The sequence below is a fragment of the Passer domesticus genome, chromosome Z (assembly GCF_036417665.1).
Source record: "Passer domesticus isolate bPasDom1 chromosome Z, bPasDom1.hap1, whole genome shotgun sequence".
NCBI lineage: Eukaryota > Metazoa > Chordata > Aves > Passeriformes > Passeridae > Passer > Passer domesticus.
Genome location: NC_087512.1, coordinates 10,921,460 through 10,941,907, shown reverse-complemented (window position 1 = coordinate 10,941,907; position 20,448 = coordinate 10,921,460). Strand labels below are relative to the sequence as shown.

Here is a 20,448-nt window from a genome sequence, read left to right as displayed (position 1 = left end):
ATTCTGCTTAATCTCCTCTATGTTATATGGAGTCATTTACAACAAAAAATGCCTGACATAACTTACAGCACAGGAACACACAAAACTAGCTTTGCCAGGGTGGATGTTTATGTAATCTTCAAGAACACTCTGAAGTTTGATTCAGTAATCAAATAAAACTATGAGAGGCACATTTCTGAGAGACACTACCCATCTTTGAATTTCTGAGCTTCTTTATTTTACCGAGCCTTGTTAGATAAATGTTGATGATTATTTCTGTACATCATGTTATCTGCTGTTTTCATTCCACTTCTCGGTTGTAATTGCACAAGCACTTTGAGCTTGCTTTATTTAATTGAGGCATCTTAAAGGTGAGCAGATGGTCACCACAGGAGTGCAGGTTTCCCATTCACAGCCTGCACAGTGAAGGCAGCAACAAAAGTTAAGTTTACACATACTGCCCTGACAACGACCTCTGTGCTGAGCTAAACAAACCCCTTCTGGAAAGCCAGGAGCAGTTCTCTCCCCTTTCAAACAGAAACCTGGCACTCTCTAGCAACCATAAAACATCAAACTGTGCAGCCCTGCTCTGGCTTTCAGGATGCGTGCTGCTACCGGGCACACAAAGCTCCACAGAGCACCATCCTTTAGGATTTGCAGTCAAAAAGCATCAGGTGTTCCAAAGCCTCTTTCACAACACATCTTTCGCATTTCACATCACTTTATTCCAGAAAAGGCTAACAAAATCTAAAGCATAGCAGCTTTAGGCCAGTGAGTAGAACTCAACAGTGATGCTCTTAGGACTAGGCAGTGTTGCCCCAGTAATTCCAAAAGATTTTTTTTTCCCCAGTAAAATAATCTCAAGACCTCTCCTTCACTGACATTAACCTCTGCTGCTTGGGGCACGAAACTGAATCTCTCGATACAGTGGGAAATGACAAAACACGGTATCTACGGGGCACGGGGGGGCTCAGAAAGATCCCAAAGGGACACAGGCAGGGGCCACAGATCCACTGTCAACTTTCCCGCAGACTAATGGTGTGCATGGGCACCTTTCCGGGTGAGGATGGGAGTAGGGCAGCCGGGCTGGTGCCCTGCCGCAGCGAACGTCAGGCTGCATCCCCTGGTGCTGATGCTGCAGCCCCTCCTTCCCCAAATCCCCCAGCCCTGCCGAGCGCCGAATCCCTGAACCCTCGGGGTGCCTCAAAAGCCTTCCTCAAGCAGTAAAGGACATCTTAAGCGGTCTGTAACAACCCCCAAAAAATATTTAAGAAACAAATGGAAGTGCAATAGGATCCTTCACTCCCCGGGCCCGACTGCGGGGACTCGCTTGGCAAGGGAGGGCAGCAGCCGAGCAGGAAGGTAGGCGAAACACAAACAGCAGTGCCAGATGTGCGCGATAAGGACACCCCCCGCGCGGGCGCGGAGGTGTGCGGGGCGGGGGGGCCGCAGGGAGGGGGCGGGCGGAGGGAGCGCCCGGGCCGGCTCCTCCCTGCGCACAAACCCGGCCGCGCCGCGCCGGGCGTGCGGAGACGCCGCCGCCGCTCCCGCGCTACTTAAGCGGGGAGGGCGCAGCCCGGCAGCCCCGCGGGGGGATCCGGCGTGTGGGGGGAAAGTGATCGTAGTAATAGTCGTCCATCTATAAGAGAACGAGAAAAGCAGAGCCGAGATGCTCCGTCCGTGACCCGCCAGCGGGGTGGGGAGGGGCAGGTTGTGAATCCGCCAAACACCTGAGAAATAAAGCACGACCGAACAATTTCGAGGCGGGCGGGGAAGGGGGGGCGAAAAGTTTGCCGGAGCTCGGGCGTCTCCGGGGGGGCGGGCGCGATGCCGCCCTGGCTGCTCGGCAGCCTCTGCTGCGTGCTGGCGGCGCGGGCGGCGCTGGGCGGCGGCCCCGCGGGCGAGGAGGAGGAGGAGGAGAAGCTGATCCGGGTGCTGGTGCTGCTGCCGCAGGACGACGCCTACCTCTTCTCGCTGGGGCGGGTGCGGCCGGCCATCGAGTACGCGGTGCGGAGCCTGCGGGAGAGCGGCGCGGGTCTGCCGCCCGGCTACGCCTTCCAGCTCACCTACGAGGACTCGGCGTGCGGCAACCGCGCCCTGTTCAGCCTGGTGGACATGGTGGCCCTGCAGCGCCGCCGCCCCGACCTGCTGCTGGGGCCGGTGTGCGAGTACGCGGCGGCGCCGGTGGCGCGGCTGGCCGCGCACTGGGACGTGCCCATGCTGTCGGCGGGCGCGCTGGCCGCCGGCTTCGGCGCCAAGGGCGGCGAGTACTCGCACCTCACCCGCGTCGCGCCCGCCTACGCCAAGATGGGAGAGATGCTGCTGGCCCTTTTCCGCCACCACCAGTGGAACCGGGCCACGCTGCTCTACAGCGACAGCAACCCCGAGCGCAGCTGCTACTTCGCCATGGAGGGCGTCCATGTGGTGTTCCAGGAGGAGGCTTTCCACATGGCCGTGCACAGCTTCGACGAGACCAGCCGGCACCTCGACATCGACGACGTCGTCCGCGCCCTCCAGACGGGAGAGAGGGGTGAGTGGCGGCGGGGTGCCCGGCAGGGCTCCTCCGTGGCGTTCGGGGCGGCTGGGGCGGTGGGAATGCCGCGGAGGGAAGGACCTGCGGGAGGGGAAGAGTCACGGCTTGTGGAGAAACCCGCTGCGGTGCTGCGACGGCAGCCCGGAGCCAGGCATCCCCCGACGGATGGGAACAGCAGCCCGGAGTGAAAACTCTGCCCACAGAGGTAGAGTTTTGCCTCCCGACGGCGTAGGGAGCGGCTTGCCCTCGGGGACCACCTTAGGAGGACTTTGTGGCGTTGTAAGAAATCAGCTTTCTGCTGGCGGTCGGGTTTACCCAAATTATCCACGTCTGCGGAGCAGCAAATCTGTTGCTTACTCTCTGAGATTTTTGCAGTGACACTGTGTAAGTTCAGGGACTAAACAAAGATGTTTTCTTCTCACCCCGCTGTGCCTGGCAGCGGGAGACCTTTTCACGGCTTCTGCCCCTCGAACCCCGTCGAGTACCTCGTAAATAATAGATGCATTTAGGGGAAATGGCGATTTCAGAGAATGTGTGCATGCGAAACACCTGAGTGCTTGCCGTGAAATTGTCACCAACAGTTAGCAAGACACCGTGGAGATAAATGGCTTGTAAAACATCTGGGACAGTCATGTCTGGGCCGAATGAACTGGCTTTGCATCACAGAGCAGCAAAGCAAAGTGCTTTGGAACATGCAGTTCTGTAGTTAGATGTGCTTTAAAGTAAGATATTGCCTAGCAATGTGTAGCTATATAGGCTTATCAGAAACATTTATCCTGTTAGAGGGTCTTAACCAGCCACAGACTTCTCCAGTAAGTAATGCAAAAGGAAAATATGTATTCTAGGAGTGAACTGGAGGGTGTAGTTAAAGTCCTTAGGTATTTTCCAAGAAAGCCATGGGTGTACAATGCCCTTTGTACAATTCTTGCATATCTTGTTGTAGAGTGTTAAAATAGCATCAGAATTGGGAAGATAAAGATCGTGCTGTGTGTGGCAGGCAGAACTGGTACTATGGTGCTGTAGGCTGTGGATGGAGCAGCCTTGCACTGCTGGTGTTACGCTGCTGTGAAATCATTAACGTGCTGGAGTGTGTGAGAACTGAGGTCTAACAGTATAGGGCTTTTAATTCCCTATTCACCGAAGCAGGTGCTTTAAATAGAGCTTTCCTTTTAAGTATCATTTGGGGAAATAGAATGAATGGAGAGAAATAAATGTGTCAGTGCTGGAGGAAACCACAGTGTGGGGAAAGATGCTTGTCAAGTGTGTGTGTGTGGCTTTCCTGATGCTGAGAGAATTACAGCATGCTTACGGCAGGAAAAGACAAGTGTTCACCCCAGCCCCACTCTTCACACCATGCTGACAGTCAGACCATGCTTTCAGCCTGGTCTGAAATGCTATGCTGAGTTGAGACATTTGATCTTTCACAATTTTTGCAACTTGCAAATGACTGAACAGAAGCAGCCCTCTTCTTTCTCCCTATTGTGCTCTGTGGGGTCCCTCCTTCCATCTCACCACTTTATTTGTTCTCTGACTCCTGCCGCTCAAGTGGGGCCCTCCAGCTTCCACTTGTGCCTTTCTGACCTTAAAGACTGCAGGACTCACCTGGCAGATTCCTTTGGCCCTGCTGCTCATGGCATCCTTCAGGTTACCACAATATTTTAAGAGTTCTACACCATGTGGAGGGTGCATCAGATGAGGTCTGAAGATCAGTCAAAGTTTTTATTTGTTCTGGAGACTCACTGGAGATCCCCCCAGCAGGACAGCAGGACTTGTGGGCAGCAGCACACTGTCCAGAGCACTTTTTAGAAATATTTTTCCTTGGCTGGTTTCCAGTTTTTAATGACTCCTGTGTCACCTGCTGTGATGCTGTCCTTGGCTCTAAGTCCTGACCTTCTCTGGCTTTCAGAGACTGCTGCTGTTTGGGGTCCCACCTGACAGGTCAGCCTTCTCTGAACTCCCTTACGGGAGTGGGCTTTTGAGCAGATACAGGATTCTTCCTTGAAACTCTCCCACAGCTGGGACAGAAACTGCCCCACCAGCTGTCCTGTGGGAAGCAGGATGGAGGCTGGCCCCAGGGGTTAGGTTGCTGCTGGCTGGGGGTTTGCACTGACCTCTCAGATGCCTGGGAGGAAGAGGCACAGTCAGCCATTCACTCCTGTGTACCAGGGACTGTGTGTTCAGTCCCTGGAGCCATGTGAAATGACTGAAGTCTTGGAGCCACAAAAAATAGTGATGAAAATATTATAATTAAAGTTAAGTGCTTGTCTAAAATTAGTTTGATTAGTAGTTCAGGCTTCTTTATAGGCTCAGGTAAGCCTGCTGCAGAGTTCATGTTGTAGGTCAGGTTTACTGTAAGGTTCACAAATGCAGGCCTGTGCTTAATGTATAAGCACGTAGTCCAAGGTATGTGTGCAGCAATATATACCTTACACTTACTCCTTTAAACTGGAATTAAACTCTAAAGTCTTTTCAGGAAGAGCCAATAATCCTAGTCAATAAATTCAGCATATTAGTATTAGAATTACTTCCTGTGGTCTGTGTGTGTTATAGTGGTGGGAGAACACCTTGTATGGGTTTGCACATACACGCTTGTATGTACACCATGGTAAGGTACAGACGCAAATTAAACACATAATTTGCATTTTTTGAAGATTGTGAGAAACATATCCATAGCCTATTTGCTTCAGAATCTTGAGATATGTAATCTTTCCTGCTGGGTTAGAAACCCCTTCCAAACAGTTAATATTACTTCCCTTACATTCCTTTAAAGGCATACAAAATACGATTTAATGTATGTTAAAGTAGTTCCCCACACACTCTCTTTCTTTTATTCCTTTTGCTCAACGTCTTTTATTGGTGTTGTGGGAATCCCTTTGATTCCATCTACAGATTACAGTTTTATGATAGAAGTGAGTTACAAAGGCAGAGTCAAGGAAGAATTGGGAGGGCATCAAGGAAACATTTCAAAAGGAAATCTCTCACCTATACTGAAATTAAGAACAGTGAGACAAATTCATTCCTGATGTGCATCTGGAAAATATTTGGTCCGAATTTTATTGTAAGAAAATTTTTTTCTTGTTCGTTTTCCTTCATGCTAATATACTTCACAATGATCATGAAATATGTCTTGCTCTGTTGCTCTGGAAATTATTATATTACTCTGCCATAATCAGTAGGACAGAGCTATGCATGGTATAATTCTCCTGAAGCGTGGGGTTGTACTTTAATATGACTCACCCCAGCGGCACATCTGGAGGTTTGTGCCTGTGATGGCATCCAACCAGAAAGGCGATGGGAGAAGATTCATTGTGTGCGAAAAGATTTGGCCTGTTTGGCGTTTTCATTTCTTATAATAGAAAACACTTCCACCCAGAAGAGCTGAATGTGGTTTTGATTAATTTTTATTGTTGGGTTGAAAATATTTGCGTACATTATTGCAGCTTTTGAGTCCTGCCATGCGTGACGGCGTTCTTGGAAACGTGCGTGCAGTTGGTTTTGAATCACCATTCTGACAGGATCTCTTATGTCTCTGCTTTAGGATACGGTCCTGAAGCACACTCTGATAGCAGGATCTTCATACCTGTAGTCTTGTAAACTGGTGTAAAAGCTTGTAGTGTAACTTGCTCCATGTGGGAGTTTTCTCCCCGATGTTGAAGACCTCACCTGTTGGGAATCTCCTTTCCTTTTGCAGAAGGAAGGAGTAGCAAGGGCAGAAGTCCCCCTGCCCAGCAGATCTGGGAAGAGACCTAGCAACCACAATCATCACAGTGGGGGTCACGGTGCCCACACAGGGGAAAACCTGTGGGCTTGTAGGTCTCATCGTAGCAGCAGAGCCTCTGCTTAGCTGTTGGCCCAGGATAAATGGGGCTCTGTGGTGCTTGTACCCACCTTTAATCTTCATACTTATACAATGCAGCTTGGTTTTTCCATTTATTAACATTAGGCATCCCATCACAAGCTGCCTAGGCTTATTGCATGGTCTCTGGAGTGGAAGTCATATTCTGGAAAGATTCATACCATTGTCCCTGCTGCACAGGTGCTGCTCTCCCTTAATTGCAGGGAGGCAGCGAAGTCTAGGCCAGATACCTACATATTAGGTAGCTGAGGTGTAGGAAATTCAGTCTACATCAAACTGTTCAATGGAATGGAAATTGAAAGGGTAAGTCATGGTATCTCCATCTTCATCTTATGTCTGCTTAGAAATAACAACAGAAGCTTGTGCTTGTGGTCTAGTCTACAAGTACATGTAAAGAACTTTGGAGCCAGAACTTACGACATTCTGCAGTGGTAAAAACCCAGATCACACAGAGGATCTATTTAATTATCTTCAGAGGAGACAAGGAAAGAGGAAGCCTTTCTGTGTTCACTACCTGTCTTGCCAGCTCTTTGGGAAATCAGCTTTGTTTGCAATCTGTGTTTTCATGTTTGTTGCAAAACTGTGGGGACAGCTGGGGTCAGTGTCTCTGGCAGCATTCTTGCTTCACAGGCTGTTCTCTGAAGTTCTTGAGCTGCTTCTTATCTGTATTTCTCATTTTCTTCCAGTTGTAATCATGTGTGCCAGTGGTGACACTATCAGGAACATCATGTTGGCTGCTCATCGGCAAGGAATGACCAATGGGGACTATGCTTTCTTCAATATTGAACTCTTCAACAGCTCATCATATGGTAATGTTTTTCTTGCCCAAGTGTGTTGCAAAGTGTTTTGTAAGCGTGGAGGTATTTTTAGATTTGTTAGCCTCAAAACACATAGCACTGAGTCCCAGAAAACACCACTGTCTCTCCCTGTTGTTGCAGTTATCTTCCACTTGGGCTATGGTGTTACAGGAAATAAAACAGACCAAGTGGCTGTAGTTGCTACTGGGTGGGTAACAAGATGCCAAATATGCTACAGTAATTAATTTTTGGGGAAGTAGCACCCGACAGAGACATTGGTTATGGTGTGGGTACCCCATTATGCAGTGTGTTCTCAGGTCTAGGTGACTTACACCATCCCCAGCCTTGTGACTGCTCTCAGGGTAGGGGCATTCCTGGCAGCCTGGTGACCTGTGGGCTGAGCAGATGGCTGGAAGGAGTAATTAGCAGCAGCCACCGTTGTGGCTGCAAGGTTTGGGTCTTCAGAAATCACCTCTGTGCTGGGACACTTACACATCTAATTTATTTATCTTTTTTGATCGCAGACTCTGTCTGCAAAAGTATTCAGACATGCTGTCTTAAAGGGAAGGCACTGGATGGGACACAGGCAGTCCAAATTTTCTAGAGCAGTGTGAATAAAAGTGGCTGTTTACACCCATAAGTAAAAGGAGTCATTTTTGTCAAACTAAAATATGACTTCAAAATGTAAATTAAATGCATTTTCTTTTTGAAATATACCTAATATACCAAAACCTGTGTACCAAAATATAATTGTAACTGCATGTTGCATCAGTGCATGGCAGGGACTATACCTGCTCTCAGCTGGTGCAGCTGTCTCACCTAAATTCAAAGTAATATTGCAGCTATGTGTTTGTTGAGGTCAAACATCAGATGGCTGAAGCGGGGGCAAGTTTTGTTGAAGTATAATGTGGCTCTTAAAAGGAGCAGATTCTTTTGCAGATGTAAAGAAAATAATTTCATCCATGCAGACTGCTTAAACTAATCCACTACAATAACATTTCAAGTTAAAAACTAGTAGAAGCTGAGAAAAAAGGCAAAGTGTGGGGGTTTATATTCTTAAAGCTGCAAAGTCTGTCCAACAGAAACAACTGAATTTAAAAAAGGATAATTTTTTTTTAATTAATCTGTTAACTGGAAGTTCTTTTGCATAAGCTTTCTGTTATTCATCTACTACCCCTGAAATTATTTCGCAGTGAACATCGCTGTGTGACGCACTGTTTAATGAAGGTATGTAACTGTATCAATTCAGAGATCTAGATATGTACAGAAGTACAGATTCTGCTACATATATCAAGACTGGCTAAAGAATGCCAGATTTTGCCAGGTAAGAAGTAAATCACTCAAGTATCTAAAACATGAAGTTGTAGGTCAAGATCACAGCCAATGTGGGAGCCTCATTACTACCCTCCTTTGCATCACAGGTAGTCCAGTGTTCTTGTAGCTTTTCTGAGGGATGAAAAATGTCTGGCTTCTGATGTAGAGTAAAAATGTGGCATTTCCTGAAATTTGGTTTAAACCAATTTTCTGCTTGTGGATATGTTTCCCATGTAGTGTGAAATGACTGTGCACCAGAAGTTGACTTTTGCACACATAGTCATTGCATGTGAAAAGCAAACACAAGAGAAGTGTAGAGAAATGCTCCCAAAAATCCTTTTTCCCAGTGCCTGGTGATACTAGGTTTTGTATTTCATAAAACCTAAGGGTGGGTGTGATTGGGCAATTGGCACTGTGTTTGTGTTCAGATGACTTTATTGCAGTTTGTTGTTGCCCTCTGTTCTGAATATTTCTAATTTTTCAGAAGACCAGGCTTATTAAATGCCAAGACTGCAATAATTGTACACAAGTGTTGTAACAAGATGACCTCCCACAAAATACTCCATGAAGGAATTTAAATATGTAAATTATTCTAGGAACGCTGTTATGCAAGTGAACCTTCCCCAGTCCCAGTCTCGGGATTTAAAGAAGAAAGATGTATAGTGTCCAGGACAGAAAGTTATGTTCTACTGGCACTACCACTTTTTTTATTTATTTATGTATTTTCAATGTCTATAATCTCATGCTTTTTAGCTGTGTCCATTTGCAAATGCAAAGCTATAGCAAAGCCCTCCGTGCTGTAGTCTCTGCTGTACTCCTTGAATCCAGCACCTCCAACATGCAGGTGCCCAGCTGGGGCAGAAGCTGTTCAGCTTTGAGGCTTCTGCAAGGCTTGTACTCTTTTGGGGAAGGTAGCAAGGTGTTCTTGCCTACAACTGCGAGATGTACATTTCCTTCTCTGTGAAAGCAGTGAAGAGGTCAGGTGCAGGCTCTGCAGGGGAGAGAGTGGCCAAACCAGGCAGTGGGATGTTAGCTGCTATCCAGTGTCTCCATTGGGTGTGATGAATATGGTTCTGTGTAAGTGATTTTGACCTTGTGTTGGGAAATAAATACCTCAACCAAGGCATATGTATCTAGAACTCCTTCCTAAAAAAATTATATCACTTAAAAAAGTAGCAAAGTTCCTGCTGTGTCTAAAGATTACAGTCCTAGGTGGTGCTGGGCTGTGGTAAATAAGGCTTTCCAAGGGTGGACAAGAGATGTGGGAAAGGTGCTCCTGTGTCTCCTGCCTTGTGTGGGGACTGACAGGAGCTGTCTTGGACCCAAAAACTGCAGGAGAAAGGGCTTATCCCCCAGAGTAGTGCAGGGCCTTTACTCCTTCCCTTGTGCTCTCTGAGGAAGCAGAGCAAATCACCAGTTAAGTCCCAGCAGCAGTGCTGGGAGGACAAAAAGCAAGCTCTGTTTACCTGCTTCAGGTCCAAGAGTTTGTTCTTGCAGCTGTGTGATGTAGCTGGGAAGCACTGTGCAGGGAGCACCGTGGGTTTTTCACCTGTACTCCATCTCCCATTATGTCTCTACAACTTGCTTTTCCTTGTCCAATGACACAATGACAATATGGTCCTCAATCCAAGCAAAATAACCACATCTTCTCTGATTTCAGGTTCCTGTGTGGCTCTGGGTCACCTTGGGAATTTAGCATTAGTTTTGTCTTGGCTCATTTAGCCATAATGGGGTTTGTTGCTGTTGTTCAAAAAATAAAGGCTGTCTAGCTTTTAATTACTTGTAAACATTTAAAGGCTCACTGCTTAGGGCTACCACTGTTCCCTCTAACCTTTTTTAGTTATCATTAACATCAAATAGCACAAAACCTACTCCAGAACAGCATAAACCTTTTCACTGACCTCCTGAAGTTTTGGATCAGGATCTCAGGGCCTGCTAAGGCCAGGATATGTTTGTAAGAAGGACTTATTTCCTAATAAACAACCAATCAGCTATCCTGCTTTTTAAAAATGTGGTTTCTTTACTGGTGGTCTGAGTTAAATTGTTCCCTTGCTGTGACACAAAACACGTGTAAATACAGCGTGGGTGCAGGATTCCATTTTATTTCTATGTATTCCTTTCCCATTAAAAGCAGGGCTGGTCTGGCAGCCATGGCACACATGGTTTTGTCCTTGACCACAGTGGGAGAGCTGCACCATGTGCCTCCCATTCAGGGTGATGATCATGCTCTTGACTTTACTGGTGCCTTTCTGACCGTCCAGGAGGAGTGGCGTGTAACAAAACTTTGTGCACGAATCCTCCCTCACGTTTTCTAAATTAAATACCTCTGCTTTTTGATCTGGCGTATGTGTTTGGCTCCAAGATGCCATCTCACACTTAGGATTTATTCCACCCTTTTAAAATAAGCAAACACATCATGGGAGTAGAGTTGTCCTTTGGTTTGCACATTTACTTCTTAGTTATTCCTCGCTGCCTGGTTTCCTGCACAGCTTGAGGAGGCATCTGTTCTCCTTTGTACTTTACCATCCCTCTAGTGATCAGAAAAGGGGACTTTTGGGTAGAAAAAGGAATCCCATAATGTACCTAGTTTGGAAATATGCTTGTTTTCCTCTTTAGGAAATGGCTCCTGGAGAAGAGGAGACAAACATGACCTTGAAGCCAAGAAAGCATACTCATACCTCCAAACTGTCACTCTGCTGAGGACTGTGAAGCCTGAGTTTGAGAAGTTTTCCCTGGAGGTGAAAAGTTCTGTTCAGAAGCAAGGTCTTCATGAAGATGACTATGTAAGTATTTGATGACAGTCAAGTCATAGCATCTTGAAAAACATGGTCCTAATTAAAGCAGAAGTGGCAGTGAGACCTTACCAGACAGAATCACCTGGGCTCAGTCGCTCAAATTGTACTGTTGCACATATAATTTTTTTTTTTTGTAAATACTGCAAATTACAAGGATAGGCTTGGTCTAGGTGCACTATATCTGTGCACCGGCATCCATGACCAATTGTCCTATGCTCATCTCTTTGTTCATCAGCAGATAGGTTGGGCAAAGGCAGGTGTCTCTCAAGACTACTACCGGTAAGTCTTTTTAACAGGCAAAGAAATACAGCCTTCTTTTTTGTTTTCTCCTAATAATTAAATTTATTTTTTAGAATCCAGTCTCAGAAAGTCACACTATCTGTATTGCATACAATGATGTGAGTGAGAAAAGTGGTATTATTTCTCAAAAAATAATCTTTAAGTAGTTGCTGGTTTTATTTTGAACTGTCTAGAACATCAACAGTCCTTGAGTTGTTTTAAGCCTTGGGGAATGCCAGTGTCTTCCAGAGGTGGACATGGGAAGCTATGCCTTTTTTTAACCTCTTAAAATGTAGGAGGAAAATGCTTTTGAAAATTACTTTTGAGCTAGTGCTGAGCTAATGCTAAGCTAGTTCATTTGGCATTTTCATAGAAAAGTCATCTGTGGAAGCAAGAATGCATAGCAAATACCTGCAGGGATTTCTTCATGCTGATACAAGTAGTTCCCAGGCAGTCAGCCTTCTCCATAGTGCAGTATCAACTTTCCAAATACTCTTATAGAGAAAAGAGGCTTGAAGAGAGTTTGGTCTCTGTAGGAAATGAGAGCCTGAAACTCAAAAAAGCAACCCAAACCCTTCACTTTCCAGCTTTCACTTAGGTTTCCATCTCATCCCTTTTGCTTTAAGCATAGTGTCCATCTTTAGTTCATCACCTTGTGCTTGAATGTTATGTTAAAGAATTAATAACCTTTCCTGCAGTTTATTGTATAACTTTGACTACCTTTAGAAAACATGTGTTTCTTAGAACTTTATTGTATTTCATTTAAGTATTTTACCTGAAATGTTAAATTTGAATCACAACAGTGGTTTATATTATTCCTGTGATACTTTCAAAATCTAGTCTTAGTCTTTTGTTGGCATGTTTTGTCTTGGGTTAATGGAGAAACCCCACCTCACAGTTTCAAGGTGCTGCTGTGAAGAACCTGCTAAATGAGTTCTGAAGAAGGCCATGGGACTTCAATTTGTGCTGTTGCTCCCTTTTCTCTCCATGTGTCCTTTTGCAAATTTCACTTAGCAAGCTATGCCCTTTGAAAACCTTCTATGTGCCTTTGTGGTTGGTGAGAAATGTGATTTTAAGTACTTTACATCCATTGATCTGCAGTGTTGTGGGTTTTTTTAGTCTGGGCAGTGTGATATCTTCCCAAATAAGAAAAGCTTTATACTGACGAGAGCTCAGGCTACTGTGGGCAGTTTGGAGGCAGGCAAAAGGGTGCTTTTCTCTTCTTTAGGGTGGGGACCTACTGCAAACCCTGGGCAGTATTGATTGAGGCTGCATAAATATAAGCCCTGTTCTGGGCTTGTATCCTGTCAGCCAGGACTGGATCTAGGGGAGAGCAAATTACCCCGTGCCAGCTTGGGGGAGATTTTGCAGGCTGATGTGTTTGCTGGGGAGACTCCCTCACAGCTGCACACCCACTGCCAGAAGTCCTCTGCTGTCTTTCCTCACCACATGGCTGCTGTGTGTGCTGTCACTTCTCCTGGCTGTCCTGGACCAACAATGGGGGCTGGCTCCCTACCATCTCATCCTTGACCTTCTGCCTGGCTCTGAGAGCTGCCTCTCCCTGTGTCCCATTTCCACCTGTGATCTGGAGTCCTTCACCTTTTTCCAAGCATTCCTTCACACAAAACCTTTGCTAGAGCCAGGCAAGCTGCATAGGCCTCCTGCTGCTCCTTCCCCTATTCCTCTTCCTGTTCTTCCTTTCCCACCTGGCTTTCTTCTTGCTTCCCAATCTGTTCTTGATGGGACACAGAGAACATCTTGTGATCTGTGCACACCTACCACAGAATCCTGCCATGTGAAACATCAGCCCTTGGCTCACAGGCAGCCTCCATGGTGAAGGCCAGTGGGAAGTGCAGCTCTCTGTAGAGGAGATACAGGCCATGGCTATGGGGGAAGCAGGTTTGGTTTCAAATGCGGAGTATCCTGCTATTAGGTGGATGTTTAAATAAAATTGACTTCAGCAGAGCCTCCCCTCCCTGCTTTTTCACAGCTTTCTAACTATGGTAAAATAAAATGTCTCTAAGAGAATTAGTTTTCTGGTTGAGTACAGTGAAGAACCCCATAGCTGTGTTCCTTCACTAACAGTGTGTGAACTTTAACTTTCTGGTTTGCTTTGCATTGTTTGTGATGAATTATACATTTCCTCACTTTAGACAGTGGAAAAGGCATGCATCATATTCCCTTAACTGATTGTCCTGCTGCCCTATTCAGAGCAGAAACATTTTGGGGCAGCCTTCAGGATTAAGAAAGAAAAAGCATTCTGAAAACTAGTGGGGAAAAAAAAAAATCTAGACCGAAGGCAAATTCCTTCCCATCTGAAAAATTTCTGGGTAGTGGGCACCCATTAAGTGTGCTTTCTTTGGCAACATGGGAAAAAAGTGTCCTGGGTATGCATTAGGCAAAGCTGTGTCCTCCAAGAGAAGATTGGGAAGGAAAAGTCCTTGAGCTGAGTGAGTGGGAAGTGGCAGAGATGGATTTTGCTCTGTTGGATTCTGCTCCTGAAAACAAAAACTATGTAGAAAGATAATCAATAGTACAGCCCATCTCAAGTCATATCCACGGGTGTTGAAATATAGTCCTCATTCTTTTCTGCAAGCTGTGTCCCAAGAGGAGACGCTTAGGGAGGTTTGGATTTGAAGCATTCAGTGTGTCTGCTTTTCTGTGTAGATTTTTCCAATGTCATGGGAAAATGGGGCCCCAGGCCCATAGTCTAAATTATCTCACAGTGACCCTAACTCAAACAAAAGTCATTAGTGCTGCCATTTTGTCCTGGCCTCTTGCCAGCACTAATCCTAAAGGCATTATTTTCTACCAAAAAAGAATATAATAAAAATGGAAAATAAGCAGATGACAGAAGGAAAGATAAGGGAGACAGAAAGGGCAAAGTCCTAAAGCAGCAGCTGTCCCACTGCCAGATGCAGAACACATACGGCCCTTGGAGGAGTAAGGTCAAAGAGTGTTGGCTGTCTTCATCTCCAGCTGTGAGATCACACAGAAAAGAGAAAAACGTGTTTTGGGTATGTCTTTCCCAGCTCAGAAGTTTCAAATGTTTCTGCATGAATGTTTTGCTTTGGAAATGGGAAAGGTGGGAGAACCTACACCCTGTGAGGAAGCAGGAAAGTGTGGAAAAGACAACTTCTCTAGGAATCTCTCCTGTGAAGTAAGAAGCTTCCTTAAGCAAATTTTAATTAGACAGCATTAGAAACAAGAGTAGCAGAGAGGTTCTGAGAAAGCATCTTAGAAATATTTGGGTTGCACAGCATGGGGCAATGGTGATGTTCCCTGTCTGCAAAGTCCCATTGCAGCAGCCCTGAAGTCATTAGCAAATATTGTTAGTTTGCTAGTTCACCAGTCTCAGTGTGAAAGCAGTTACTGTCATGTTAATGTAACCCAAAGAACTGTGGGCTGAAGCAATAAATCTGCTCAGCCAATATTTCAGCATTCAAGTGTCTCATGTTTTTTCAAGAAACATCCTGTAGTTTTGTAGAATGTCTGACTATTTTATTCTGTGCCTACATGAAGATCGACTTCTCTGATAAAATAAGAAAAAAAAGGAGGAATGTTTTCAAAAATCCACTCAAATTTGGGTTTCAAGCATGCAGTAGAATTGCTTTAATGCTTTTATACAAATGGTGGCAGTTTTTTTACTTTTGTAATGTTAATGCATTAACAAGACATTACCAGCAGGGAGTCCTGCTCTCTATAAACCAACTAACATCCTTGGTTTACTTGCAAAATATGGGGCAAGCTCTTCTTGCAGACCTATAGCCTAGTTGAGGCAGACAGCAGTGGGAATTGCACGCAATTACTTGCAGGAAGAATTTAAAACTGGCTCTAAAGGGGTGTGTGAATAATTCCCAACACATACTGTAGTTAAAAATGTTTATGAATAAACAGTGTTTCAGTTGAAGTATATGCATAAGCCATTTTTATTAAATAATGCTGAACACTTAATGAATTGGTGGTAGGGTGCAGTTTGGAAGTTCTTAATGCACCTTCTGTTCCTGACTCAGGCCTAGGATTCAATAAATGCTTTTTTTATGTCCAACCCAGTATTCTGAGCTCAGATGATTTTACAGCCAGGAATATTTGCTCTTCTGAGGTTACAGACCACCCATGGCTTGTTTTTTCTTCTCATTTAAAAGCTTAAAATGTAACTAATTAAACAAATATTTCTGCTGTGTTAACTACATGACAGCATTGTTCACAAGGTGGATGCATAGGGTTTTTTTCCTACCCACAGCCTTTTTCACCCTGAAAATTAGCATCAGGAGAAAGGAACTGGAGCCTGATTTGCCAGTAAAGTTATCTCAGTGAAAGAATGAGCTGTGTAGATTAATTAGATCAGAAAGATACCACTCCCTGTTAGAAAGGGGAACTCTGTTTTATTTAACATTTTCAGCCCTCTGAAAGGAGAAAAGGTGCACTCAAGAGCAACCTTTTTAGCTCCAACAGTTAACTACAAAAGCTTCATGGGAGGTAGCTGTGCTCGTAAAGTTTATCATCTCATCCATAACATCCGTGCCAGACTCTTCCCTGTGTGTATTCCTTACATCAGCCTTTTAATTAGGATTGCACACCAGCTAAGATAAGGCTGGGAGAAGTGAGCAATTCAGTCTTGTAGCTATGATGCTGAAAATGTAACTTATTCAGCAATGTCCTTCTCACTTGTCTTTTTTCAGGCACAGGCAGGCAAGATTAATGTCAGGCAGTCTTTTGTGTCTCCTGACTGCATAAGGATGGGAGAGAGTTTTGAGGAGATTTAAGGGGGCGGGGGGGGAAAGAACCCCCAAACCCTGCCAGGGAATAATTTGTTCAAATGAATGGTTCTATTCAGCTGCTGGAGTGCTTTGCTAATTGTGTTCAAAAGAATAAAAGCAAACCACAAGCTGCTTTCAGCAGCAGGAAAAAATGGTTTCACATGCCAGCTTATTAACAAGATGAATTATATTAGTAAAACATATTTAGGATTTTCATGACCAACCCTTCACCCCTTGGAATTAATGAGAGTGTCTTTATTTTCTGTAAGAGGAGTATTGACCTGTTGCTAAATTTGGTGAATACAGCAGACACTTTTTTTCCCCCCTAAAGTTAATGCTTTCTCAGTGTATGAAAGACCAGTGTCATCCACGTCAGGGTCTTAGGCAAGACTACAGTGTAATAGAAAGTTATTTGCCAATAACAGATGTCATAAAAGACAGTAAAAGAAAGAAATTATTCTTCTCTCTTCCAGTGCATTTATTTAGGTTTTTCTAGCCTATCTAAGCATATTTTTGAAGCTGTCTTAAACCATGGAGGAGATAGTGTAAAACTGTGTGTATATCTGGAAATAGTAACATCTGAACTTTCTGGGAATGTAAAAGTTTAGAGTTGATCTTCATGGTTATGTTGTATATTTTCCACAGTCTCATGTTTTTAACTTGGATTTCACAGATATTCACATTCCATTTTACTAAACAAGCAGTCAGAAATTTATGGGTAAGGTGCTTTTTGAAGTACTTGCTAGAAATGTACCTTATTTTCCACTAATCAAGTGTGAAAAATGTCTTCCTGTAAAATACATAGCCTGTTTCTAGTTTAAATGCTTCTCCATGCAGTTTGCATTGCCAGTAAACCAAAAGCTATTTTGTCCCATTGAGGTATTGTTTTAATGTAAATTTGTAGGATTTTTGACACTGATGTAGAATGGTTGGGCTCTGAGATGTTTGAATGAAGGAAGACTATTTCATTTTGTATAAAATGTCACTTGAAGAGTGAAATACCTTTGCTTAATACACTTTTTAGCAGTCATCTCCTTTTTCTGAGAGTCTTATTCTCTGGGTCCAGAGAGAATATGAAAATGAAAATATCACTGATTATGAAAATATCACTGAATTGGAAGTTTCCTTATTTACTGAAAGAATATTCAGCTCAACAGGAATGAAGAGGAGGTTTGGGTGGGTCTGTTCTATGTCAGGATGATGGTGCAGCCAGCAGCAGGGTCCTGGGCAGGCGCTTGGAAGCAGTTTTTTGGGAGCGCTTGCTAGATGGCTGATGTGATACTCCAGCCTCAGCACCTTGGGTGCTGTGGAGGGTTCACCTCACCCGTGCTGCTGCCTTCACACTGTGGTCACACAGACTGGGTTAAGAGTCCAGTGTTTGAATGCTCTATGAGCCAAGCAGTTTAATCAGGTTTGATTATGAGGGTGGCAGGAGGTGTGGGGAAGGAGCCATGCTTTGTTTTCTTTAGGGATATAAAGGAAGAACAATTATTCAAGGCAATAAATGTGAATTCCTTGTTTGAGAGCACCAGGGCAGAAGAGTTGTTGTCTCCACACTGAGGTGGTCCAGGAAAGCTTTTTTGCACTCATCTGGGGTATTGATATGGTGTAGGTGGTTCTGAATGACAGCTGGGCAGGGTTGAACTTTGTGATATTCACAAGTGACTAGTCTTCTAAAAAGCCAGTGTAAGTGGCAATCATTAACACCTCAAGTCTGAGATCTCCTGCTGTGTCAGCGCGTTCATTTCTTATGGCTGAGTGCTCGGAGGTTAAGGTGAACCTAGCTCTGGGAAAGGCTCATTCTCCAGAGGGGAAAAAATATTTTAACAGAAAGGCAGGCCAGTCCCGTGGGCGAGTCAGGTCACCCTGGTGTCTGAATGTTGGCAGAGGCAAGATAGGCAGCAGAGCTTGGGTGTGCTCCACTCCATTGGGCTGTAAGAAAAGATCAGTGTACCATGTGCCAGCTCTTATTTTTTTATTTATTTAGCAATTTTGCTAATGCAGAGGGGGTAATGTAGTCATCCTGTGAGAATGGGCTGTGTGAATAGAGGCAGTGGTGTTCTCATGCGGGCAAGGAGGCATAGGAACCTGCAGGAAGACACTCAAAACTTTCCTTCCCTCTTTAGCAGATACTTTTATTCATTAGGAAGAGAAGACTGGGACAAAAAATTAGAAGGTCTATCCCATTCTAAAAAGAACGAATATATCAAAGCGTATTGAAAAGACAAGGAGTGTCTCTGTCCCAGAGCAAATGAATAAGAGGGGTATGAGAAAGGGGCATGGGACAATGGGAGAGGGTAGGTGAGGATGCCTTTGCTCTGTGGCTGGGAACAAGGTGAACAGGATGCAGGATGCATTGTACACACACATTTGATGGGAAATGTGTGTGTACAATGCATCCAGCTGGCCTACAAAATACCTTAGAGAGCAAACCCAAGGAGGATCTCGGGAATCAGACAGTAAATATAGATGCAAAGAGCTACGAGAGTGAGTCTTTAGTTTCCTGGAGTGGCTGCAAATCCTCAGATTCAGAGGTATTAACTACCATGCTGCTGCTGGAGAGTGGGAGGATATGTTTCAGGTGTGCAGCTGGAACCTTACTGCCTGCTGACAGGTACACACAAATATCTGCTGAGACAGCTGCTGTGCCCCTCCTGTGCCAATGGGAACCTCACAGGGATGCCAGCAAAGGGGTGGTTAATCAGCCAGCTGAACACCTTTCATCAGATACTCACTATCTGAAAGAAAATAACATATAGTTAAATTTTAAATTATTTGGAATGGAAGCATGACTAATAGCAGCCTGAGGGTTTGCATTAGTTCCATGTCATTAAAGTTTACAAGTTCATGTGCACATTTACTCTGGTATTTAATAAAAGGATCATTTGTCATGGCAACCACAGCCTCAGGTGGGCTCTCTTAGCAAATTATTTACTCCCAGTCCAGAGGTCCCCCAGGTCTTGGCAGGTCGTGCCTTTCCCCCCAGCACCTGGATTTCAGTTCCAAGAGTGCCTCCACCTCAGGATGCCCTGCAGACAGGGCAGGGGAAAGATGGAATTCAGATTCTCTGAAAGCAGAGATTGGACCCTGAAGTTCTCTCATGCTAACTCAGTAATAGGAGGCTCAGGGCTTTTAGATGAAAGGGGAAGGTAATTTAAAAGGACTGGTGTCCTGTGGGGTTTTGTAAGGTCTTTACTGCAAGTTCATGCAGTGGAGAGAGTGTGTGTGAGAATAAGAGGGTCACACCATCCCTCATTCTCTACCTCCTCTGCTGGCAAGGGTGAGGTGGGATGCTGTTCTTATGAATGCTAGTTTTGTGTCCCTAATTTTTGCCTAGTACTGAATAAGGATCTTAGATTAATCATCCCAGCTCCAAGCATGCTTTTGAGCTAAGCACCACTTTTGGCTGTGTCTGAATCATTTGTGTTTATCCAGAGACTGGATAAGGACAGTAAAGCAAATCTTCTGCTGGGTAATCTTTGCTGCAAAGCAGAAATCAAATGGTCCTTTTCATCAGATGTGGTTTTTACCCCATCCAGGATTTTACTAGCCCACCAGCTAGTATAGCATGGGTAAATTCAGTTAGAACACATGAGTTGTCTCCAAACTGATACAGTGATTTTTCTGAGTTTTGCATGAGAACTGATGTGACCTTGAGAGTTTTTAATACAAAAAATAAAATGTTTTTGATTTTTGTGGTTTGGTGATAATGTTAGTAATCCAGAACTCAAAACAATTGCACATTGTAAAAGGATAAACATTTAACAAAAAAATCCTTCCTTTTTGTCTGATTTCTGCATTAGTTTAAACTAATTTAACTTATTTTAGCAAGTGGAACTGATTTTTTCAGATGAAGAACTGTCACCCTGGAAACTGAGATGTTCCTGCTTGTAAAACGTTCCTGCCCGCTGACATAAAAAAAACTTACTCTCTAATGAAAGGATGGGGGAATGTTGTGAAATGTTGGGGTTTTTTTGCTACTAAGTGTTTATCTGCAATTAAAATGTTCCATTTTAAATGCCAACTTAAAATGTTAGCATTCATTACAACTGTGTAACAGATTATCAGAGTACCAATGGGGATTCTTAGAAAAATCTATTTAAAACAAGCATATTTTAGTTTCTGTATGTCTGTG

The 20,448-nt window shown here is 44.5% G+C and overlaps 1 protein-coding gene across 2 annotated transcripts in view; it reads left to right on the top strand.

The window, feature by feature from the left end:
• Positions 1-682: 682 nt before the first annotated feature.
• The window catches only part of NPR3 (natriuretic peptide receptor 3), a 45,398-nt gene continuing 25,632 nt past the window's right edge, over positions 683-20,448 (top strand). The window contains exons 1-3 of one of the 2 annotated variants that reach the window (XM_064403384.1): positions 683-2,509; positions 7,055-7,177; positions 11,096-11,262. In XM_064403384.1, coding sequence (XP_064259454.1) covers positions 1,807-2,509; positions 7,055-7,177; positions 11,096-11,262 — 993 coding nt within the window. In that variant the 5' untranslated portion in view covers positions 683-1,806. The remainder of the gene's footprint in view (positions 2,510-7,054; positions 7,178-11,095; positions 11,263-20,448) is intronic. The other variant, XM_064403383.1, reaches the window with a different exon arrangement.